We start from the raw sequence: 26,431 nt of genomic DNA on the forward strand, positions 1-26,431 counted from the left end.
AAGTGTGATACACTTTTTCCCCAAGTTATTTCATCATGTTTTTGATGGTATTTTAAAGTTTAAGAATGCTAAGGTTTGGATTTATTTTTTCTTAATTTTTCCATGTTTTAAGAATTGAAATATGTAATTAATGTAACTCTTTCCTCTGTCTAGTTACTTGGCTTATATGTCTGGATCTTTTGAAGCCAAGGCAGAAATGTGAGAGGAATTCATTAACAGATCAGGAAATTAGAATGGATAAAATGACCAGTTGACAGGCACAGCAAGGAGGTAGGTGTACCAGAGCAATCAGCAAACCTTTATATTTACTAGATTTCAAGTGTAGGCACCATCTCAATGTGATGGGCATAGTTCTTTTTTTTTTTCCATGGGAAATGGTGTATTTACCTTCCTTACCTTTCCTTTAAAGAAAATTCTAGGCATAATTAGAAAGGTGTTCTAATCCATACCCTTTCCGCTTCGGGAAACCAGGGCAACTACTGAGTTCTCTGTGTTACAGGTTTGAACTGAGCTGTTCAATCCCACCCCTGTAGAGCTGTATGTGCCAAATGCATTATTTTTGGAAGGAACATATTGGCTGTGGTTCTTTGTGCTTTGAATCCAGCTAGATCCTGGAAGAACAGCCCCCTCAGGAAGCCCTAAGGATGTTTGATATAAGCAGGAGCTGTATGTTAACCTGGCTGGCCTTAATCCTTACACTGCATGTACATAATGTTTTAATTTTGTATTCACGCACACTCTGTAATGGAAGTAATATGACAGTAATTAAGTATTTTCTTTGGGCTTCTATAAATCATCCTTGAAAATAAACTTGCCAGAGGTTTTATCTTTGCCCATTTTAAGTGGGTGAACAGAATTCTGCTTTGTGAGTGTGTCTTAAACATCAGTCATTTCAAAACTGAATTTTTGTTAACTCATTTCTTCAGATGCTTGATTCCAAATTTGATTCCAAATTGTAAATTTATCATACAGAAATATTTTTTAAGTACTGAAAACTTTTCCTGATGGGATGTGTCACTGGAATTAGCCTGGATGGGGCTGTGTACTTTTCCAGTGACCACAGTGTGTGATCACCAGATAACATTTTCCTCTGAGCCAGGCAATGTTACATCCATGAGGGATAAGACAACACATTCTGCTTTTGTGCCTGAGTTGCCAAGATGTTCATTAGCAGATCTTTACTTACCTCACTAATCCATCAAAATTCAAATAGTAAACACTGGGCACAGGGGTTGTAGGCCTATTATTAAAAGAAATTACCAGTTTTGTGAAGTGGATAGAACTTTGATAGTGTGTCTGCTGGAATGAAGAATACAATCCAATAGGTGATTAAATGAGCACTCTGCTTTGGTTCAAAGTGCTAACTAAAATGCTAGGTGTTTTCACAAAGTAAGCCTAACGTATTTGGAAACCTGCACCTCTGAAATTTCTAAGTGTAAGCAGGTAGGAGTTTGATACAATGATGTGTGCTTCCATGCTGATGTGGTTCTAACCCATTTTAATAGATCTTCAAAAACTACTTTTTATGTGAGACTGTCATTCATGGTGAATGATAAACGAAGTAGTGGTGTTGGTGTCTCACTCTTACACAGACTGTGCTGTTTAACAGTGGTCTTTAGTGCTTTGAGAGGCCTGAGGGATAAATGTACATTTCTGTTAACAGATGAACCTGTAGTCCTGTGCTTCACCAGTGCTGGTAGTGTACAGAAATAAAGTTTGTGTACTGAAAGAGATGATGTTTCAATCTTCATCTAAAAATCTTGACTCCCTTTCTTACTGAAGTGTTTTGTGTTATGATTTTCCTCAAAAGTCATGGTGACTGTAGCAGGATATCTGTGTTGATACTGTTTATTTAAATCTGTCACTTGTTGGCTTTGTAGTTGGCTTTTGTCAGATAAATTTGTTGCAGGTGCTCATGAAATCACAGTACACCTTGAACTGCTCTGCCCTGAGGGTCCTAGGTTGGGTGTCTTGACTCTCACTCAGCTCAATATCCTTATGAGGCTCCAGGATCAGCAGGAGCTGCTACATGCCCTGCTCTGGTGCCCAGCTTGGATGAGCGGGGAAGCAGGGTGGGCACCAGGAAATGGTGGGAGCAGCAATGCAGTTTCACTTTCTGAACTTTATACCAGGTTTGAAATGTTGGTTTGCATTAACACTGAATTGTTTTAAGCCAGATAAGCCTTTAGCCCCCTCTCCTAAATAGTGCTCACTGTCTTAACTGTCTCCACTGGGATTTTTTGCTGTTTTCATGCTTTAAGTTTAGTCAGTTTAACTGCACATGGTTTAATTCTCTGTAAATGTGGAGACTGGGAGGAGCTACAACTGTTTTGAGAGATAAACAGAAAAATCCATAACCATATTCTTTTACAATTCATTCATGAGTGTAATGTTTAATGCTTCCACAAGAGGCAAAAGACAAACATGTAACCCAGGCACAGAAAAAAAAAAAGAGGGTTTTTACAGACACCTTTTCAGACTTAGATTTTAACTAGACAAAGACAAGAGAAATTTTTAGCCACACACAAAGAACAATGATATGACACCATAAGGTGGCTCTGGGCTATGAAAAAAATATATGTTCTCCTGCAGCAGAGCAAATGCCTTAAGTTTGCTAAAGTAACAGAACAGAAAAGAATTGTTCAGGTAGATAGGCTGTAAACATCAAATAATCATAATTAACCATTTCAGGGTGAAAGTATAAAATGCTTTTGAACCCACAGATTTAAGGAATAATGTTTGAGCCTCTCCTAATGAAGAAAAGAGAAAGTAGGATGTTCTTCCATCCTGCAGCAGTGCTTACCCAGTTGTCACCTGCAGTGATGTTCCTCCAGCCCCCAAATCAAACCAGCTGTGTGCTAACCAGGTTTGACCTCAGTGCAGCTGGTGGGTCACTGCCCTGTCCTGATGTCTGTGTGTGACTTGTGACTGGATCTGTCTTTTCATTCCAGCCACAGCCCGAGCCCACAAGGTTACTCTGAACAGCCTCACATTAGCACAGAAGTGCAACTTCAAAAAAAGAACACAAGGCAAAGCTTAAGAACTGAATTTGAGAACCAGTAACGTTTGCCCAATTAAAAGATGACCAGGAGAAATGCAGTGGAAGCTTGAAAGGATGTCTGTCTGTACTTCCCCAAATATAATACTATAAGCCAAATTTCCCCTTAAAAGCAGCACACAAGAAAGCACAGAAAGCAGAACTTGTAGTCATGACCACTTATGTGTTACTGTGGTTATTGTCAGAATAGCAATTACTGCCCATTCACTGAATATGCAAATCAAGATTTTTTTTTTTTCAGTAACAGCTACAGACTTAGAACCTGAGGTAAGGAAAGCTGAAAAGGCATTAAATATATACACAAATTTGGTGTAATTTTAAGGAAACTAAAAAAGACATGTAAGTGACAACAAAAGCAGCAATCTTCAGGTGAAACAACCCAAGTAAAGCAATGTTTATCAGATGGAAATACTTAAAATTTAGATTCTTCATACCAAGTATGGTGCTTATTTAGCCTGGATGCTGATGTTTTTCCCAAATAATGTTATGGTGGTAACAGTTTATTAGGAAGTTAGAAAAACAAGATAAAAACAATACATTTGCATTTGATGCAGCTGAACAGCTTAAACCACTTTCTCAGACTTCATCCTAAGCAAAATGACACCTATCATGAGACTACATTCTGTGAGCTGGTAAAGTTCCCAACAGTGAGGCCAGCAGGGGCTGCTGACTGAGAACTTGGGACAATTTTACTCTCCTACAGCTGGGCAGCATCAGTTTCACATGATTTTTAGGGGTACAAGGAATACCAAAGCTGGCATATTGCAGACACTAGGCTGGGGCACTGAAGAGCTGAAGTCAAATTCTCACCACCTGTCTGCAGCCCTGGTTATGGATGAAAAGCCTCTATAATCACAGCAGCTCCCTGTGCATGACACTGGCTAACTGTGATGGTGAGTGGATGGCCAGAATTCTCCCTCTTGTGCCTTGGACTCCTTCAGAGCAGCCTTAATTCCAGGCTGCTTCCTGACATCTTTAGGTTTATCTCTCTCAGGGGGTTCTTGCAAGGCTGCATAGCAAGAGGAGGTGAGTTCCTCCCTCCCCTACATAGTGCTATTTCTTTGCAATCTCCAGTCAAGACAGCAAAACATTAAAAAGGTGTTCCTGTAGATATCTCTTGGAACTCTCACAGCCTAAGGAGAGAGTCCTCAATGCCTCTTTACATTTATGCTATTAAAGAACCCACTTTGGTTCTGGTGGTGTCACCACTGCCACTTCTGGCTGCATTTCCAAGGGCAAGTGAGAACTAAAGAGCTCTTGACAGGAAGGCTGTAGGGTGCCCAAGCTCCAGGAGAAGGACCTGACCTAGGAAATAAAAGTGGCACAAGACATCTAACTGAGCACAACATGCAGGGATCAAGGTCAGGTGAACCTTCAGGGGCCAGTATCAGTTACTGGCTTTTTATGCATGAATGCCAAATGCCTGTTTGAAGAAGCCCAGAGTCCCTATGTAGGATATTAGGGAGCCAGGGGTGTAATCCTGGGCTCAGGTCCTCCCTCAGGGACTGCAGGCCTTTGAATTGAGTTGCTCTGCTGGACTCATGGGCATCCACACCCTCTGCTACCCTGGCCTCAAGTCTTTGTTGGCATGAAATTGTGTGCAGCTTCTACAATACATAGGTGACATCATGTTATTACCTTTAATCCTTTCTGAAGGAGTAGTATTGTGTCATAAAGATGATGAAACAGAAAGAAGACAGAAAGTGATAAATACTCCAGTAGCTGTATTTTACTAACCACTTCCTCATAAATAAATAGTTTAATATAACATAACATGATTTGGAATGACAGATTTCAAGTGGGCTGGCTTCTGTATAAATAGACAGCTTGACTTCCCATTCAGCTGTAGTCGACTAAAATACAGACTAAAACAAATGTGTAAAAATATGTCAGAAGTAGGACCAGAACCAGGTCTGGCATTTCTACCACTGATTCATAAGAACACTTCCCTTTTTTCAAGTAAAAAATTTCTCTTTACATGCAACCAGAATTATCTGCATAAATTTCTAAGTAATTTGAACGGGCATATCCACATATTCCCATTACAAAGCAATAAAAAAATTGTTCTTAACTTTGAAGGCAAAATTTTCATGATGTAATTAGACTCATTACAATGTATAACAGTGATTTTGACACCATGTTTTCCACTTGCTAGATTAAAAAGCATTCATCTGCTGTTCTTCACTGACATCCTACATAACAACAGAAATTAATTAGTCATTGAACAAGACTACCCGATGTTGGTTTTTCTTGTTTTCCAATATAACTGCTGAAACATTGAGTTAAAAACTGTCAGAATGAAAGGGTAGCCTTAAAACTCTGCACCCCGTAGAAACTGCTAATGAATAAAGGATTAAAGTTTAAAAGTGTTAAAAGCCATGACTGGTACTGAGACTTGCAGGACCAACCCAGGTGGGTGTGTGCTGTCAGCATCTGTGGGATCCTCAGGTGCACAGCACAGCTGCCCTACAGATATTCTCTCTGGTTTCCCAGGCTACACTGCAGGGCACAGTTAAGACAGTATGAAACAAATAGTACACGATTCCGAGTTTGCATTTAATATTTACAGCAATCTTAAAAAGCCTAATGTTCGTAGAAACCGAAATCTTTGCAACAAGAATAATGCAGTAACAGGTGATGGCAAACGCCGTTTTACCTTCCACAGATACTCCCTTTGTTCTGTTCAGTTTTGTCTCTGTAGCATCAAAGACATTATTTGAGGTTAATTAGCATCTTATCCTGCTTAAGAGGGACATGTTCTGGTTTCTCTGAGTTTGTAACTACTTGGACAGAGTAGAAATATCTTCTGTTCTCATGGCATCAGCCAGGAAGCTGAGTTCATTGCACAGAGTCTCGTACCTGAAGGCCATCCGGATCTGGGCAACATTTGTCTTTCGAATGTCATTTCCCTCAGGCCCTTCCTTGCAATAATTCACCCCTAAGAATTTCTGCTTTTCCTGTGAACGGGATTAAAAGTCAAAAGGAAGAAGTCAATTCAACTGCTTTGACTTACTGCAGAAAGAAGTGATAGTTGAATGAGTCCAGTACAAGTGAAAAGAGCAGTTTCAACCAGCTGGCCGTTGAACTCTTCCTCAGAGTCTTAACCAGTTTAGGCGATTTTAAGGCCAAAGTTTATCCATATAATCACTCAAAAGTGCACTCAGTCTGGCTTGCTAAAACCCTCTGTGTTAGTGTTCAGCCCTCACTGCCACATCTTGCATGTGAGAGGGCAAAAAGAGGCTTAGGTCTCTTTTGTTGGTTAAATGTTGCACAAGAGGAAAATGAGTAGTTGTCACTAGGAAATATTGGAAGAAACAACGGAATATACTCATGAAGCCCCTTCAAATACCAGTTCCTTCAGAGAAATGTTCAAAAAGTGACATAGAAGAGAGAATGCTCTGAAGTAAATCCTAGAGAAAGCCCTGGCTGTACAGAATTTTAAAACCAAAAGGGAATTTAATCTAATCTGACTGCCTATCTAAACCAGAATAATTTCTGTAGTACTCCCTTTTAAGCAAAAACATGTCTTGCTTATGACAGGCAGTTTGTTTTTACTTAATGCTAAGACATGATGTAGAAAGTCACTGGCAGAAGGATATCGCCCAAATAATTAAAAGTTTGTTACTGGAAGGAAAACTTGAGTATAAACAGGCATCTGGTCTCTCTACATATTTTGAGAATTCCAAAACAAAGCTAATGGGGAAAAGTAATGTTACCTTACTTGTAACATAAGACTGCATAGCAGATAGTTTTGTGACTATTTCTGGAAAAGAGGACAGGGGTGTGCACAAATACATCACTAAACACCTGCTATTCAGTGTTCAGACTTGACTTCTGGGTTCCTACTTGCCCTAATATTCACAGCAGAGGTTTTCCAGCCATACTTACCTTATCTGACAATCCGCTCTGTAGAACGCTGTTTCTTGCTATTTCACACAAGTCACACGTACTTAGTTTCCACACCTGAGCTGCAATAGCATATTCTTCCATGAGAGCTTCCTGCAGCACCAAATTACATATATTAAATTATATGCAAATAAGATATAAATGGGGATACGTACTCATTACTAATTAAGGATTTTATACATGCTCTTTAGACAGCTGTGAAAGTTTGAAACTTTAAAAACACAACTACTATGAGAAAAATTGTTCATTTCAAATTTCCCAAGGACCCTGGTTAATAAGTAATAGGCACTGGATATCCAGTTAGCTTAGCCTAGGAAATTGCAGCCTGCAGTCCAGATCCTTGGAGGCATTTCTTAGGCAATTCCAAAGGAGCCCCCAGGGTACAGAAACACCCTGGAGCACCCATTTGTAAAGCCTGAGTGATTTTGCACATGGACAGGTAGCAGGGCAATTTCTGGCTCCAGCTGTCCTGCCAGGCAGGCAGGTGTGGCCCCACAGGCTGTCCCAGCCCAGGACCTTGCACACTCCATGGGACTGCATCCAGTGCCCCAGCCAGCAGCAGCTCCGGGGCCTGGGCCAGCAGCCAGCCCGGGGCAAGGCTAGCAGGGCTTGGCTTGTCCTGGGACACGGAGCCGAGCCACAGATGTGTGTGCCCATGCCTCTGGGCACAGCATGGCTCAAATTGGTACCAGCCACAAATGAGGGCATCACAGCCAGTGACCAGGAACTCCTGTCCTGCCAGGCCACCCAAGGGCAGGAATCTGTTTCAGCTCACTGAGCAAGCAGCTCATATGTCATCTTGAGATTCCACATCGTGTTTTTGGATTGTACTTCCCCAGACTTATTAGAGTAAGGAAACTGGACTTTCCTGGCACTCTAGAGGATTGTTTATGAAGGCTCAAACCTCCCTTCAGCCTCATCCTTCATTTTATACTTCAACAGCCAACACTGGAGAGGCAAGAGTACAAAAGAAACATAATTAGGAAATCAGACATTTCCTTCTGAAGCCCAACAGTGAGTAGTAGACAGAGAATGAGGAGGGAGAATGAATGAAGTGACTGAAAGACATGACACATGTCCTAAACAATGAAGTAAAACAGCTTTCAGGTCATTCTGGACCCGTGTGGTGCTGTTGCCAAATTCAAGGCTGGTGCTTTCTGCAATTCCTACCTTTGTGTAATGAAACTGCATGGGATCATCTGTGGAGAGGGAGACATGCAGTCCCTTATGGAGAAACTCCCGTAGTGGATTTTTGGAGTACTCCAGGAATAGGCTGTTGTTACTAAGTGGAGACATAGCAATGGGTATTTGTGCAAGGTAATACAGATACTGGAGGACAGGACTCTGAAAAACAAAACACAGTCAGCATTTAATGGTACTGTGGGATAATGAAAAAGAGAAGGATTTTCCTTAGATAAAATGGAAACAGCACTACAGGGGGAACACTTAAGATCAAAAAATATAGGTTGATGGTGAACCATGATTTCTCCAGGAAATATTTAAAAGTCTGAATTTTAAATCTTACTGATCTTTATAAAAATAACTTATGTTCCTTAATACAAGTGTCATCTTTTTAAAAATACAGTGACTAATATTACTGTAGATTAGTTAGTGACCATATGACTGTTATGGACACTGTGCTTGATATCAGCTGCATACCTTCCTCCAAAACCTCAAAGTCACAGAAAAGAGATGAGCAAGAACTGCTAACCAGTTTTTTTTTTTATTATTTCCAAAGTTGCAGTCCAATAGATAAATTTTAGGAGAAAAAAAAGTTTTAATTAACGAAAAGTCATGTGTTGCTGTTGTACATAATACAAATAATCTGTGATCACATCATCTTTATTACTGTTTTGCCTCAGCCAACCTGTGAACCTAACAAGTCCTTTTATTACTGTTTCTATTATTATGCTATGCCACCTGACAAGTGCCTTTATTACTGTTGCTATTATTAGTACCTGATATGCCATCTTATCACACCAGCTCACACGGGAGAGAGGGAAGAAGAGAATGCTTTGGTCACACGCTGCTTTATTTCTACTCTGTCTGGGTCTAATTTCATATATTACTATTTGTGAGCATAGTATCAGACATGATTTTAGGTACATTTTTCCTTTGTTCTGGGTTATGTTGAAAAATACAGAGAATTTTCCAGCCTTAACAAGAAAAAAACTCATTCATAAGGGAACTCCTGAAAAATTACAGTAAACTCGGTACAAGTCTGCCACCCACTGACCAATTTTTTTAATTATGAAACAGTGCCCTGAGGATGGTTTGAGTGATGGTTTTCATTAACGAATGTGGCAGGAATTATAACATTTGTTCTGTCATAGAACATTTGTTCTATCTAAAATACTGCTGTATTAAACAGCTACATTGAATTTCTTGATCAAAATAAGCAAATCCTTTAAGAACTTCTGAACAAACTTTGAAGTAGAGAAATGCCAATCAGAGAAAATTACTTTTGCCCCTGTAGGGAAAAAATGAGAGTTTTCCTTAAGTTCTTCTGGGACTAAACCAGGGAGCAGTAGCAAGTCTAAAGTTTTAAGCTTTGTTAATGTAATTTTAATTGTGCTTGGAGTAACCAAAAATGAGTGCTGCCAAGTCTTTGACATATCTGAACAGTTGATCTTCCTGTGAAGACAAAGCTGTCTTTTTGTAGCTTAAGAATAGGAAGTTCAGTTGAGCTTATTTATTTAATTGAAACATGAACTACTTTGGTTTGAAAGGACGTTAGAGATTATATGGTTCCAACCCCCAGAAATGGACAGGGACACCTCCCACTAGACCAGGTAGCTAAAAGCCCCATCCAACCTGCCCTGGAGCACTTCCAGGGATGGGGCATCCACAGCTTCTCTGGCTAACCTGTGCCAGGGCCTCACCACCCTCACAGGGAAGAATTTCTTCCCAATATCTCATCTAAACCTACCCTCTTTCAACAAAGTCCCTCTCCGGCTCTCTTGTAACTCCCATTTAGCTACTGGAAGGTGCTAGGAAGTCTCCCTGGAGCCTTCACTTTTCCAGGCTGCACAGCCCCAATGCTCTCAGCCCTTCCTCACAGGAGAGGTGCTCCAGGCCTCCGAGCATCTTCATGGCCTCCTCTGGACTCCCTCCAACAGGTCCATGCGTTCTGGTGTTGGAGGGGTCTGAATGGAGTTTCTGACCAAACTGAAGAGTTACTTGTGCCTTGCTATGGAAGTGAATTAATGGGGCAGCCCAAAATTAACTTTGGGCTGCCCAGAAAAATGTCAATTTGGTGCCTTCTGTTTGAACCAGTGATGGATGTCTGAGCACACAGTGATTAGTTTAGGGGCAACCAAGCAATACCTTCTTCAGGAGCAATCCATGAGAGATGTTGTCTGCTGTCAGGAAGGCAGAAACAAGATGTGTGATAGACCCAGCTTCTCCACAGTGAGGGCGAAACAGGAAAGTGCACATGCCTCTTTCCCTGAAGAGATTAAAAGCAAGTTCCACTTAAAAGAAAGCACTGTTCTTTATCTATTTGGTATATAGTTGCTAGTAATATGTGAATTTAAAAAGAAGAAAATTAAGTTGCACATTCTCATACGGTTTGATGTGGCATCTCTGCAGGCCTACCTGTAGTGGGCTGCTCAAAAGGACAGACAGGTCCCTCTACCCAAGCCCCTTCCACCACCAGACCTATTTTGTGTCTTCTTTCCTTCTCCAGTGACATCTCATTTAGTTATTGTCTACCCACTGGGTGAACAGCTACTGAATGTATTTCAGTGGAGTGAACTGACAGATAGAAAATTCAGTAAACCCATGCAACCTGTGGCTGCAAAATTCCTGGTTCAGAATGAGGGAAGAAGGGGAAGCACGTTGCCAAGAGCTAGCCAACAGTACCTAGTGTGATCAGAGGCTGCCATCTCACCAGGTTAAGTGTAGTATAAAACCACACCCTCAGAAGCAGAGATGATCTAAGAATGTTAGTTATTACACCAGATTTCCACTGTAATTTCTTGTACTACATTATCTACAATTAAAAGTGATGTTGGGTTCGGGATTACAATGGACCCTGTTATTCAGTGCACACAAATGTCCCACAAGTTTTGGAGATGTTTAAAACACAGTTTCAACAAGGAGTGCTAGAATATAAGGCAGTTCTAGGGTGGAAGTTGGTATCATTTCTCCTGATGTGAGGATGTAATCCATCCTTGCTAATATTACCAAGAATATAAAACAGTCTTGTCAGGGCTGTGTTGACTCAAGCACTCAGATTAACAGGCTGAGCAGTTAGTGACTCATTGGTGAATTCTGTCAGTATCTCAGCTGTAAACAATTTTTAATGATTATCTGGGGCATTTTAATACAGTAGTCAAAATGATCTTGAGGTGAAAAATAAATGCATTAGTTCTGGCAGAATCTGTCTACAGAATACAAAAAGCATGTAGACTAAGAGAATGTACAGGAAGTCAGGAGAAAGGGATGACTTAGCTATCTGCTGTAGTGTGTCCTTTCCATTACAGAAGTAAAACTAACAACTACGCCTGATTGTTGCACATACAAGGTAATTTAAGGTGGGTGTTTGCATTATGAGTTTTGCTCAAACAGGATGATAAAGAAATGCTTGAAGTAGCAGTGGAAGAGAAGAAATAATATTGTAATGCTAACTTGGATAAAATGACAAAATGACTAATCTGTGCACCTTCTGTAAGAAAAAAATCCCAAAACTTTTTCTAAATAACTAAAATAACCTAAATATCTAAATGAAACTAACCAAACCCTTTCAGGGTAAGTGATGACACTCTCATATCAGTGGATAACCTCACTGTGCCTCAGCTGGAGTCAGTTGTGCAGGTCACTCAATGAGTCAGCTGCAAATTTAGCAACATAACCTCATGTTGAATTTCAGGCTTTCCTGAGCCTGATCCCAAAATCTGCTCTGACAGTCTGATGTCACATAACTCCCTGCATTACTTGCCCAGATGTTGGTGTCAAAACTGAACGAGTCAAGAAGCCTGCTAAAGGAAGTTAGCTGGATGTGCAGCTTGAAATTGTGTCCTACTTGGTCTGTCTCTGAATGCAGCACCCCATAAGCCAGTGTGTCACAATATTACTTTTGTGTCTCCTAAATTACCAGGAGACAGCCAGGCATACTGTATTTGGGAATCTGCTGCAAAGCCAAGCAAAGGTCAATAAATGGGTTTTGTGGGCTTCCTTCTTTTGTTTTGTTGGGTATATGCTTGTTGGTGTTAAAAAACCCCAAAATACACACAAACATCAAACCAAGACATTAATCTGGTGCCTCTACAGTTTCTGAATTTTTTGTTTGAATTAATTCTATTAGTATTTACTATTTAGAAGTTAGTGTTTTCAAAATATCTCAAGTACTCAACTTTCTAAATAATTCAAAATAACCCTTGCTTCAGAAGATCTGTAATCTTGACACTGACAGTTTGAGAGCAAGATATTGATTTTCTGAGAGCTTGTAAAATAGGAAAGTATCTACTTACCTCCTAAGGTTGTTTAGCAACATGATGTTCACATACATATAATACAAATAATAGCTGTAGGGGGGATTCTTCTCACTGGTCCAGAGGTCAGGGTTAAGGCTCTTGTCAGAGAACATATGGCCACTGTGTTTGGATTCATCATCAACACTGTCAAAGCCAGTCACCTGGGGGGAGAAGAAATTCACAGAAGTAAGGGGCTTCAAGAAGGAAACTTCAGCATCACTTACCCTTGCTTCAGGACTTGTTTGAACAAGCATCCAGTCCCTCCTCCTTCATTTCCATCCCTATCCTAGCAGTCCTGCTGCTCTGCATCCTACCATACCATGCACACAGCAGGAATAACGTGTTCTGTCAAAGTTTTACCCTTTTTTTCTTTTCCCTTCTGAGACAAACAGGAAGCCCAGGTGCAGAAAAGCCTTCAGGCTCCTGTGGGGGTTTACAGAGCTGCAAGATTGCCTAAGATCCAGACTAGAATCCTTTGAATTCATCTGCTGTCTTTGATAAGCAGCTGAAAGCAAGAGGCTCCCAGCAAACCTCAGAGCTGTGATTTGAGGCACACTCAGAAATGTCTGTGTTAACCCTGTGCAAGCAGCTACATCCCCACTTCTCTACTGAGTTCCATCACCATCTACACAATGCTTCCTTTCACCTGCCTCCTTCTTGGAGGCCAGTTCAGAAGCAGCTCAAAGGACCCATCCTGGATGACGATGAACAAGAGCATGCAAACATTTTTGGTCATTAATGAATGGACAAATAAATAGCTGCTGAGCTGTTTCTGAGGAAATAAACAGATTGTGTGACAATAGGACCTCACACAGACTTGTACTAAATTATGTGTCAGGGCTTGGGAACAATAATAACACAAGTAATCTGTGGAGAAGGAAGCTTTTTCAGTATCTGGGAACAGCTGTGGACCAAAAAAAAAAGAGCAGTAGAGGATCCATTTCATGTGAGAAAGAAAACCCAAACATACTTACATATTTGAGGAATAGGTGCAATTCTTTGTGGTCTTTGGGATTGATTGTTGCTTCAAACAAAGGTACGAAGATGTTCTCCAACATCTTCCCAAAACTAGGCAGAATATTTTTAGACCTAAATATGTCACTGAAGGGGAAAAAATAGACACATTCTTTAATAAGCTTGTATTGTCCTTCACTTTTGTATTTTCTGTTATTTGTGTACATTCTAGAGCTTCAGTTCCACCAGGATTCAGAAATTCAAAGGTTATGTCAGGGCAGATTGTCTCTGTGCTCTGTTTCCTGTGCTGCCTGGCACTCTGCTTCATCCAGGCTCTGCTGAAGCTCTCAAGTGCTCCAGAAATAGAGACAGCATGCAGGGGTATTGATGCTGGCATAGAGCAGTGACCCTGTCCCCAACAGACATCCATGTACTAACGGGAGATAACGAGCTACCTCTCGTGAAACATTCTGTTTCCTAAAGTTGTAACTACTCCAAATCAAAGTAAAATGCTGTGCTTTACTGAGCCTTTCAGAAAAAAGGGATAGTACTTCCATGTGCCACTAAGTGCATGACTTATTCAAAGTGCTGACAATGCCATGCTTATAAGAAATTGCTATGTAACGAATTAAAGGAGAGAAACTTTCTCCCCAGTGAAAGGCACACGCTGGGGGATACATGTGACTGATCCTTCTCTAGTCATACTTCAACTGTGACACTTCAAAACATGAAGCTCAGCTACAAAGTCTGCCAAAATTATTGGGGGAGACTGCATTACAACTCACAGTATTGGAAACAAAGAAATAAAGTCCCAAAGGATGCTTAAAAAAACTAAGAACTGATAAGAATTTAAGTTTGGAAATCATCAGTCTGTTTCCAGAATCACTGTCATTGAGTCACTAATCTTGATGATAACAGTTTGACAGAGCATTTTCTACTCCTTCATGGAATTCAAGAGTTGATTTATTTTCATTACTAAATTGTATTTTAACTTGTCTTTGAATACAGCTTGATTTCAGCCAATTGTAATTTTTGGCTTCAGTACCTTCAGATGTACAAATAATTAAAGTGGAGTAGTTTTGAATAGCTTCATAAAGAGTAGATTCAATCCCCATCTCTTGTCTTCCACCCCCAGACTGTCAGGAAAACTGCACCAATGGTCAAAAATAAATCTCCCGAGCTATTGCTTATAAATAGCACTACAGGACAGCTAATAAGCCATCTAAATATTATCAGAAATTAAGTCATTGGTATTATTTCAAACTATTAAGATTACCAAGAGCTCCTGATTACTTACTAGATTCTGGGAACCTGAATTATCCAGCGCATATTAGGGGAATAAACTTTATGCTTAATGAACCATTTTGCCAAGTTCAGCCATTCATCTGGAGACCGTCCATAAATGGATAAGCGGGGTTCTGTGTACTGGTACTTACTTTCTTCTAGTTCACGGGCTACTTCCTAGTAAGTAATAAATATATATGCTTTAATATGGACACTAAGATCATTTACAGCTAGAAATATATTTATCACTGCATTTTCCTCAGAGCAGACATACCTCTATTGGCAGCCTTTAAAGATAAAGGGAATCTCTTGTCTTTCAATCCATTGTTTTATTTTAGGCATCTAAATATTCTGCTAGAAAGCTAGCTCAAATATGTGAGCATAACTTAGTTGTACATGTAACTGGGAATAACTCTAACACCTTTTAAAGGACAATGTTCTTGTGCAGGCATTACTGGCACCTTTGTCAGACCTACATTTAAGACTGATAAATCAAAATTAGACTATGTAAACTACAGCAAATGTCTATATAAAGTATGCAGAACAATGGAGAATCTGACCCAGAATCTGTGGTAGTAAGCAATTTTACAGCAAGTAATTTTAAACCATATTTTCAAGAAGAGCTGACATCTACTGCATTGCAAAAACTACTGATTTTTTTGTTCTAAGAAATTAATTTGAAGCCTGTTGCATGCATGCGCAGATGCAGATTTATGCTGAGGTACTTCCCTAGCTCCCCCTTCCCTAGCAACTACCAGTAGCCAACTAAATCCTAACAAAATATTAAGCCAGTGAATTAACCCTTGGCTGTTCTTCATTAGTTTCAAACCACCCACAATTCAGCTTTGAACTCATACAAAGCTTATGTGGATGTTTCTAAATGATAAAACTATTCAGAAAGTAGCAGGGGCTAGCTTAGCAGAGGTTTTCCTCTGAGGAACTGCTGGAGCAAGCCCAATACTTGGAATCACTTAACCATAGTGTTAGGTCTAGTATACAATTATGACATCACAAATCTATTACAAACCTTCATTTCTCTACAGCTGGAAAAGCTTGAAACTTATTTACCTTGACCATACGAGCAAAATATTCACCACCAATATAGTTCTCAGTCTTCAAATACAAGTCCCTCAGCTCACTGGCACCAACTGGATTGTACTTGGAATTGAATTTGTCAAATCGATGGAATGTTTGACGTCCCTGGAGGAGGAAAAAACCCAAATAACCATAGTTTTAAGAACTCACAATAGTTCGTAAAATAAATTGCCTAGCATTAAAAGCCACAGAAAAGAAAAATCGTGTGATAACTTCTTTCAAACATGCACTGTAATGCACGAAGTCAAATTCTGATTTAGTAAGTTATCATGCAAACATTGTAGAAACTAGAATTTAGCACTTGGAAAACTTAGCTTTTTCTCATTTGTTTTGTCATTTCACTAGACTTACTGCATGGACATCTAAAGAGTCTACAGTGAGGTCATAGGGGTCCATGTGCAGGCTTTCGAAGACTTGCTTTAAAGTCATCTTCTTGCCTCTTTTCTCTGCAACAATCCTGTCGGGCTCTGTTTGATAGGTGTGCTTAATAAACCTCAGTAAGTGCTTCTGGTTCATGCAGGCAGCAGCATGGATATGAGTGTCAACCTGAAATCAAAAGGTTATTTATGCTTATCATCCATCTACGTAAACTTAATTAGCAAAGTATCTATGTCACTCACAACAGGGATTAAAGCTTTCTAAAATATTCCTTAACTAACAAATGGATTAGTGCCTAAGCAAATCAAAATGTTTCAGAACCCTGAGATTCTGATTTTGGTAGAATTTTTCAATAAGCAGAACTGTAAGTAAAGTAGCCCTCAATTAGTAGTTTCCTATTTAAATAGGAAAATTTTCAACAAGATACATTTTCAGTGCCAATCACTGACCCTGGGATCAGATTAAATTTGATATGTCCTTAAAGGACACCCTGATCCCATAGTATCCTTCTACTTCATTAATGAATCAACAGTGCCTCTCTAGTTATAGACTGTGGTTATTACTATCCTCACTGAGTGAGGGACTTGGAATTCTCAGCCATTTCCAGAAACAGAATTCATTTTTGTATTTCAACTGTATGAAACATCTCAGGCCCCCAGAACTGAAGAATATACATGTGAGGGTTTTTTTTTTCCAAGTTTAATTATAATACAGCAACTCATAACGCTGACAGACTTTTCAGATCTCTTCACACACTAAAGGAACTGCAAATTCACAGAAGGGCTGACAGTACTTCTTCAGGATTTGTTGGGAAAAAAAAAGTATTGACAAGAAACAAATGATTTCTCTAGGTCTGCTTTGCTTTTGCTCAGAAGTTTGCACTGCTACCTGAGCAGCCTCTATTGGAGCACAATACAAAGGAATAACTCACGAGATCCAGAGGGTTGGCTGTCTTGTAAGTTTTCCCTGTGTAACTCCTTAGTAACACTGAAAGAAATTCTCAAATAAACCAAATATATAAGGAGCCACTGAACCTAAATGTCTGAAAGGACTCTCATCTCACGACTCCTCTGTCCAGGAAACTGCAAACAGGGACACGAACAAAGTGAGCCCAATGCATTCCCCTTTGTGCAGTGACTCTGCAGTTTCACATTCCACCAACAGAACTAATCAACATCCTTATCTGCTTTTAAGGATCAGCAGGAAACACATCACAGAGCACATGAATTAGCCACCCTCCTCCAGTGTAAACCTGGGCTTATGCCATGACGTCCAGGCCACAGGAATGCCACTGCTTCACCTGGCCCCTGGAGTCATTCTATTTGCATGTTCTATATACACAAGCTGTTGCAGCTTCTCCTTGTGAATGTCAGCAGCATAAATAAAGACCAGGATATAAAACGGAATCATAAACACTTAATTGTTAATCACTGCCTAATTCAAATATACTGGACACATTACAGCTAAATGAAAAAGCACGAAACATATGGCTGTCTCAAAGTATAGAACATAAAGTACATTATTAATGCACAGGAAACAATGCTGTGTAAAAACAGTAAACACACCTCCATGTAATGTATTCTCACCCTCCTCAGAGTACTTGTATAGATATTTCAGAGATAGCTGTATAGGTATTTTGTATAAAACTGCATTTTATACATGTGCTTACTCAGGTTAATAAACATTCTCTGGTTTAGGCACAGATGTTGTTTACTGTAAACTCTTCCTGGAACATTGAAATACTACTAGGCTTGGTCAACTTGTACAGGAGAGTGAAGCAACAGTTAACAGATGCCCTACAGGCTCTAAATGCTAATGGAAAACAAGTCATAAGCAGAGAATACAGATGTGGGGACCCTGAACAAGTGCAGTTTATTGAATTTCAGAATGCAGTGGTTCCAGTACTGGCTCAGATGCTGGAATTAATGAGTCTTGAAAAAAAGTCAGAACAAAACAAGACACAGCACTTCCTCTTTATGTAAATCAACATGAATTCACTGCTCTTGGGAGGGCAAGGATGGAAAGCAAGGAGGCTTTTTGTTTCTTTTGTTTGCTTGTGCGCAAAGATCACATTGCTTTTAAAATCCTGCTTCCTGTTGAGAAATACTTCTCTGGAGTGTGCCTTTGCTGTTCAGTGAGGTCCTGTGACACCTTCTCCAGTCCCCACAAACACATCACACACAGCCCTAGAGCTGAGCTCATCACAGTAGGTTTATTCCAAGAACAGAGATCTGCCTATATTTATATATATATATACACATACATATACACACTTTTTTTTTTAACTCCTTATCCTCCTTCAACCTAAACATGCATATCTGCCAAAAGTTAAGAGACCTTTCTGGAATCTCCTTCATGTTTTTTTCCAGAGAATATTCACTACTTTAGCTACCTTTAATTACCACACAGTATAATTTGACCTTTAAGCAAGCAGCAACTTCAGTAACAAAAACTCATTAAAGACTCAAGTCTAAAGTCATAAGAGTATCACACAGCTTTTCTTTATTGTTTTTTAGCATAAATGCAATTTTTGGAAGTTTTTAAGGACTTAAGCTACCCTAGCACATAGTTAGTGTGTATGCTATTGTACATTTTTACCATGCAGGGTGCAACCCTAACTAAATGAACCATCTGAACACAGAAACCTTAGACAGAGCTTAGGTGGGCTGATTTGGTTAAGCAGATTATTGTCATTATTGCTGTTATTATTATGTGAAATGTTATAATGCCAAAATATTGTTACTAATTTTATTGTTATTGACTATGAAAGGCTTCTACTAAAACAATTTGAACAGACTGAATTCATATAAGGGTGACAAACACCCCCTTTGCCTCCTTCCTCTCCCCTCCAAAAAAGAAAAAGCCACTCACATTTTAAGATGCTACTATTTTGTTCTTCATACAATGCATGAAATAAGCTGATGCTTTTCTGAACCATGAGTAACACACCCCTAACACAAGGTTTACTTGTTTCTATTTGCAAACATGCATTTTCAAATGCACTATAGTGCCATTCCTTAGTGGAAAAAAAACCCGGCTGCATTCCCTTAACCAGATTTCCTGTTGCCCTGCTTATTGTCCCCTCCCCCAGCAGAAAACCTTTCACTCAAGGTCACATTAGTCTTCAATGGAAAGAAAAACAGAATGACTGACAGAAGCCCATCTTAGAACACAATATTATAACATCAGTGAACTCACCCTTTTAACAAATGGAAACAGTTGTTTACAGAAAGGTTAAATTGTTGTAATTCCATCATTCAAGTGATGTTGGACATCAGCTTTCTTGCACTTAAAGGATGGTAGAATTCCCTTCACTCAGCAATTCTCCATGTAATGAAGCCAGGCTTTCTCTCTCACAAATTGCTAATGCAGACTATTCCATTCCCTTCCTCACTGACCTGACCACCCTGTGCTTCCCTCTGCAGGTTTTGGGGTGAAATCTTGTCCTTCTCAGGCAAGATGGTTACATCTGTATACAACTTACAGCTTGGAGGGTTGCCCTCCACATCTAACCAGCACCAGCCTTCCTCAACCACTCTGCCTCATTCCTTATCTCCCTGCATTCCTACTCTTTCCTTCCACTGTTGCTCAGATCTCTACAAAACCTCCATCTCAGATCTCTTTTATGGATGCTTATCTGCACATATCACAGACAGTGTTGCAGTGAATTGAGCATATGAGCTAGATTCAGAGTGATAAGTGATAAATACAGCAAAAAGAAATGCCAAGGCCAGCCTTTTAAATAACACTGAACTTCTCCAGGACATGGATTAGTAGTATACACAGCTGTAAACTGCTACATTTTCTCAATACATACACTTCCACTTGTAAGTACCTCTAACCCAATAGCTATGGGCTGCATGAACTTGACACTGAATCCTCTGCAAGCTTTACTTCAGTGCTGTATTGAAGGGAAATCATTCCTCATCCCACTGCTAGATTCCCTGCTTGTCAATACATTCATACAGAATCAGTTTTTCTGATAGCATGCAAAGCTTTATACAATGTGATTGACTGCAGTTCTTGCAGTTCTTTAACAGGCATGAGAAGCAGAGGCACAAAATACTCTGTCCTCGGGTAGTGCAGGAATGCTCCTGGCAGCAGAAATAGTCCCTAGAGCTGTGCAGAGCTCCTTGGGAGCTTGTCTAACTCATATTTATGCCATGCAGAGCAACTCAGAAACCAGGAGAGATAAGAAGAGAATCCCTGCATATCCAGCTTCTTGTTTGGCTGCAGAATCCAACCTGAGTGTTTGTATTCACACAAATACAGAAACAGAATGCTGTGAAGAGAAAATCTCTCATTCTATTCTTTTAATAACTAAAAGAAAGGAAAGAGGAAAAGCTTTCTTTATGGTCTCTACAGAAATTTTGCATTATAATGACTGATACCTTTACATCGTATTTTGTGCTCACTTGCAAGACTGAGGGTAGAGACATCTCTGCAAGGCAGGAGGGGAGAAGCAGCACTCAGAGCTTTGAAAGCACAACAGCCAGCTTTGCTGCCAGTTAACAGTAGCAAGGCACCATTCCATGTCATGCTGAAGGGCATTCCCTTTAGATCTGTTGCTAACCCCTAAGTCTTCCCATGCACTGTCATTTTGGCTTATATAACAAAACTATTTCATCATCAAAGTCAGTTAAGTAGCTACTGGGGGAAACAAAAGAAACATTTTAAAAAAGAGCAAACTTAGAATGAATCAAAGCTCAGAGAAATTATAGGTTCACTGTTCATTCACAAGGCTTGTAATCAAATGTTTAAAAAGCGCACATCTGCTAATTTCATTCAGTGTTTTGTGAGACCTATAGAATTTAGTAGCATTTAACCCCACTCTAACTTTCCTTCTTACAAGTACAACCAGTGGTATTTCAACTCTGTGGTCTTAAAAACAGCTAGAATTTACTTCCTTTTTGTCTAACCAATAATTAAAAAAATAAAAATTCAGTTGCAACACCCTCATCCAACAGATGTCACAGCAGCAGCCAGTTATTGCAGTAGAGCATTCAGCAGGGCTGTGAATGCAGAAACTGCATTCTCCCATGCACAGTTCCCCACACAAGGTTGGGCACCTGCACTAGTGAGCCTACAGGCAGGAGAATGTCATGTGTAAAAGTCACTGCTAGGACATATCCTCAGGTCTGGTTTGCTGACACACTGAAATAGTGGCTACAGAAAGAAAGGACATCCAGAGAGGCTTAGGCTGTGTTTTTTCATCTTCAGAAACTGTATCAAAGCTATTTGCAGTGCAGAACACCTGCCAATCCAGTACATGGATATCCATTACAAAGGCAGCAAATAATGTTAGGTAAAAACATCTCTTGGCTTCACCTCAAAAAAAAAAAAATAAAATTAACTGTGCTCTAAATTACCTGAGGCTGTTGGGCATAGAGGTCTACAGGAAGCCCTTCTCAAACAAACCTCACATACAGGACAAGACACCCTGGTACATAATGGTTTAAATTCCTAAATTTCATTCTTCATGCAGGCAGTGTTATGAGGGAAATGTGCATTGCCTGCCCTTTGCTGTGCATCAGCTGGAGGATGTGAGGAATCCTGCTGATGGCAGACTCAAGAGCCCCCTCTAAACTTTTCCTCACAGACAGTTGTTCACCTCCTGTGGAGAGTGAAGGGGAGCCATCCACACTGTCTTACCACCTGTGGATTCTTGTCTGTCTGTGTCCTTTGTAAAGAACAATTTTCCAGGTCCAGCTTGATCAGTGCAAAACATATCTTGGGCTGCATTCCAGTGAAGTTCAATACACAAGATATAAACGTGCATGTCCCTTATTTAAGATGAGCCCTATCTTGGGTTTTAGGAAATAGATGATCTCACTGGAGGAGAATGCCTATTAAATCAGGAAAAAAAGTGGGGAAGGGAGGAAGAGATAGGGGAAAACCAGTAATGTTTGGTTGTCATGCTAACAATTAATTCTGGCCAGCTTTCTACTGTACCTTTCTAAATACAGCAGTACATGTTCACTAACTGACCTTGCCACTACATTCACATCTGTTCCAATTTTGTCATTTTCCATCCGTTTCTTTGGCTCTTTCATATAAGCAGATTGTACCAGGACCTCCACACTTGTGTCTGAGGGATGTGATACCCAGCTTCACCAACAGCCCTTTGGGAAGGTGAATCCTGTTTCTTGCTTTTCTTGTGAGCAGTAAGCACTTCTCAGTATTGACTTAAGAAAGAGACATCCTGAAAACATAGGCTGAGAAGCGTGGCTTTCAAATGTTTCACTGCCAATACTGTTATCAGAAAGGAAGCACTTCAGGGAAGTTGCAGTTCCAAACATCAGCAAGGCACAAGGAAAACAAGATTATCTGGGGGTTTACAGGAATTGTGTCTACAATACAGTTGACTTTTCAGACTGCTTCAGAAAAATACTACTTGTGAGCTTACTTTATAATAAGCAAGAATAACTCTGTGCAGCAAGAATTTTTCAAGCAGTATCTGGCAGTAGGAATGGTCTCTGGCAGAGAAGAGCAGGCTGGTTCCTGCTCTCTGCAATGTGCTTATTGCCAGAGGGGAAGCGAAGCGCATTTTGTGCTTTTGAACAACATGAATCCTTTTGTAGAGTGGCTTATTCAACAGCAGGTAATTAAAAAATAATTAAGATATGCCCAGAGATACTGAACGTTTGCTTTTAGATCCAAAGCTGAATTTAGCAAGTACAATCCTGTTAATTACAACTTCTCAGTAATCAAACTGATTGTGGTAGTCACCCAATCCACACCTCTGCATGTCTCAATCACCATGTGTTTTATTATTGAAGCCTCTGTCAGCTGCGGAAGCTTTTCCTCTGAATGTGGCACGTAACAGATTTCCAGGGTTATGCAAGAAAACTGTCAGGTTGGGAGCTGAGTCTCTGCCACTGGAGTGAATCAGCTGACAGATCCTCCCATCCATATGTTTAACAGTCAGAAGGGTGAAATGCATTAGAATTTACCTGACAACTCATCTGCTTCCACCCTTGTAATGGACACTGGGACAGTTTATTACCACAACAGTAGCCAGCAATCACACTGCATGGTATAGGGAAAAGCCAAGAGGACCTTCTGATGAACTAGTGCTAACCAAAATGTAACAAGATTAGTAAACCCTGAAGTTAAAAAATAAGAATTACCTCATCCAGTTGCACAGAGAAACAATGCAAAATGGAAAAAAGTGGTTAAACACACCAGCGACGATTGTGAAGAAATCTAACCTATCAAAATGAAGCAGTAACTCCAGTAACTTCCTCTCCACTTCAGGAAAGGGAAGCAAATGAAGCAGCCTAACATTCTTGCTTCCATGCTTTGAAGAGAATGCAGCTCCTTTGGGTTTGAATATGTCAGGAAATTAAATCAGCTCCTTGATTCCCCTACCTGTCTCCTAATTACAGCCCAGTGTATCTCAGAGGGGCCATGACTACAACTCAGATAATCTTTTTACTTAATATATCACAGACTGTTTTTACCAGATATTGATGGCAGCATGAACCCTCAGTTCAGTTTCTGTGGGAGGTCTTTTGACATGTATTTAAACATCTATTTTCAATATGAAATAAAATTATCATCTAAAATCTATACAGCTGTTCCTACTACAGTCGAGTAGGATATACCTACATGAAAGCAGAAAAATGCACTTGAATATCTTTGAGTTCATTAAAATTAATTAAACCTCCATAAGGATATTTTTATTAATAATCCAAGTGAGCTTCATTTGATTAACTCTGTTTCATTCCTTTAAAGCAATCTACACACAATTAAGGCCCTTTGATTTTGAGTAAGTAAATAAATTAGCTTAGCATAATCCAATTAACCCACGCACATTCAAGTTAATTTTCCTGGAGAGCTCCCACGTAGAAAAACATTAACATTCTTAAAATAAGTTAATTCAGTGGAGTGGTATGCACACACTACTTCATGCATATCATCTACACCTCCCATAAGAAAAAACAAAACTGCTGAAACTCCTACTAAAAACAGTGTCATGCCTTTAATCCTTCTCACAGTTACCTTTCTCACATTATAGAAGTCTCGATGGGGATTACTCTTCAGTTCTTTAAATTCTGACATTTCATTCAACATCTCGTGTAAGCTAAATTTAGATTCTAAAAAGTTAAGCCTCCGATGACAATACGTTTTTCTGTAAAAGAAAACACAAAAATGAACTGTAACTTAAAACTAGTTGTATTTCAAATTCAAAAAGAACATCCAAGTTTTCACAGTAAAAACAAAGCTGGAGCATTTTATGAGGTCCAAGACAAATCCATTCTTTTATCCTACTGGTTAACTAATACGTAAGCAAATTTCAAACCAAAGTTATCAGTGAAATCTCAAGCAGAATTCTACATAAGTATGTTATGTCCTTTACCTTGTCCAAGTATTCATCACTGTGCATAAACAGCAGTCCTTTTTGTAATAATGACTAAAGCATATGATGTCAATTGCAACTTCCCTAAAATGGTACCTCCAATAGAACAATCTTGTCATATATAACAGAAACAACTTGTCATCCAGCCTTACTCATTATGACTTTTTTTAAATCCTCCACATTTATTTGCTTTTTCAGTTAAATGTGAGAAACCAAGATAAGATCCAATATGCTTCCATTTTTCATGCCTTGAGAACACATATATTGTGTCAAAATACTTTTTTCCAAAATAATTTCTTGCACCCTTTTTAGAAAATATGCTTTTCTTGTTCTTGCTTGCCTACTCAGAGCTCTATCTTCACTTTCATCTTCTGTCATGTTTCTTCTATTTTTAACCAATGACATGGTTTTTCTCTTCACCATCTGTCAATTCTTATTGACTCCACAATATTTTGGTAGCACTGTTAATGTAACAGCCTTCTTTTTCCTGCTTTATTGTTGCCAGTCTCTCCTCAACAGGACACAAATCCCAGTATGGTTTTGGAAGTCTGGTTTAAACCCAGCCTCACAGAACCCAATACTGATCAAGATCTCTTTGCCCACTGCAGGAAGTCTGTTAGGTCATATTGTTATCCAAAAGACCACAAACCTGAGGAGTAGGGGTGAGATTTCATCAGTTTACCAACAGCAAAAATTAAAGAACAGTGGCTCTTGATCTCTGAGCAGCACCCTATGTGATGGGCATAAATGTCAGGAAAGCACTTGCTGCAAACAAGGAAACAATACCAAAAGAAAAGCTTATGGAACAGGATTATGAGAAAGACCTATTGCTTTTGGGCTGTGCACATTTATCAGAGTGTGGGTGAGCCTGCAAAAGCTTACTCTGAATTAGTGAAAAGAGCAGGTGACTGACCTACATTCACCAAGGTGCTGAGTGTTCTAACTTGTCCTACAGCCCTTCTTACTTGGGGCTTTCTGTTACAACTGTGAGGTCTAAGGTTTAAGTGAAAACTGCAAAAGGTGCTTCAGCTTGTTTTCCTCTTCATCCTTCTATCTTCTCATTATCTGTCTTGGAATATAACGCACTGTAACTGGAATGCATTTGCCCATAGCTGACTGTAACCAAAGCCTGCTCAAGCTGGCACTGATTTGGAGCTGATAATACTGGCAGAAGCACAGGAGTTGGCTCCTGAGAAAGGGCTTAGGGAATGGGCCAGGCTTGTTCTGCCAGTGTCGCTGCACGAGGCAGACAGAGTGACACAGCTGTGAGACAGATTCACAGGGCAAAGAATGCACCAGGTGGGGCTTACTGGGCACAGTGTCAATGATGATCTCTCCCACAGCAGGACCAGCAATGCAGTGCTGGCACACAGGGCTAACAGCTGAGAAGAACAGTTCAGGTTCCTGCTTAGTTCCATCTCACAGTGGATTCTTTTCCTTTCCTGGTGTTGAGGCCATGAGAAATGATGCCGTTTCCAATCCTCGGCTAGGAGGTAAATTTAAAACTGGATGCACGTGCTTTCATCATGCACTAGGCAAGGACATTGCTTTGTCAGGAGTGTCACTGACTGTACTAGAGTTGTTCTAGTTTTTAAAGACTTCACAGCAATTTGGTGGTTCTGGGAAATTTCTGACTTATTTTGATTGTGCAGGCATGGGTCAGTTTTGCAGCATATGAGCAGTTAATTAGTATCTGGAACAAATCAGACTGAGTATTTACGTTGCTGAGCTGATCTGTATGCTCTGCATGTGCAGAGTTTCTCTTCACACAACCAGAGCAGATTAGACATGAAGGAATTTTGGACAACTGCTCAAAAAACTCAGGTTCAGCCCAGGCCAAAACAAAATTTAAGAGGCTCAAGCTTCAGTTCCCATGCTTCAAGAAGTTTCGGTCAGATTTGATTTGAATGGAAACAT

At 39.9% G+C, this 26,431-nt stretch overlaps 1 protein-coding gene across 2 annotated transcripts in view; it reads right to left on the minus strand.

The window, feature by feature from the left end:
* Positions 1-5,782: 5,782 nt before the first annotated feature.
* The window catches only part of AMPD3 (adenosine monophosphate deaminase 3), a 29,395-nt gene continuing 8,746 nt past the window's right edge, over positions 5,783-26,431 (minus strand). For both annotated transcript variants that reach the window (XM_062494227.1, XM_062494228.1), the window contains 10 exons: positions 24,157-24,286; positions 16,126-16,320; positions 15,748-15,879; positions 14,693-14,856; positions 13,416-13,542; positions 12,439-12,602; positions 10,292-10,412; positions 8,135-8,308; positions 6,947-7,057; positions 5,783-6,015 (listed from right to left, as the gene is read on the minus strand). In XM_062494227.1, the coding sequence (XP_062350211.1) occupies positions 5,839-6,015; positions 6,947-7,057; positions 8,135-8,308; positions 10,292-10,412; positions 12,439-12,602; positions 13,416-13,542; positions 14,693-14,856; positions 15,748-15,879; positions 16,126-16,320; positions 24,157-24,286 (1,495 nt within the window). In that variant the 3' untranslated portion in view covers positions 5,783-5,838. The remainder of the gene's footprint in view (positions 6,016-6,946; positions 7,058-8,134; positions 8,309-10,291; positions 10,413-12,438; positions 12,603-13,415; positions 13,543-14,692; positions 14,857-15,747; positions 15,880-16,125; positions 16,321-24,156; positions 24,287-26,431) is intronic.

The sequence above is a fragment of the Cinclus cinclus genome, chromosome 6, assembly GCF_963662255.1.
Source record: "Cinclus cinclus chromosome 6, bCinCin1.1, whole genome shotgun sequence".
Classification (NCBI taxonomy): Eukaryota; Metazoa; Chordata; class Aves; order Passeriformes; family Cinclidae; genus Cinclus; species Cinclus cinclus.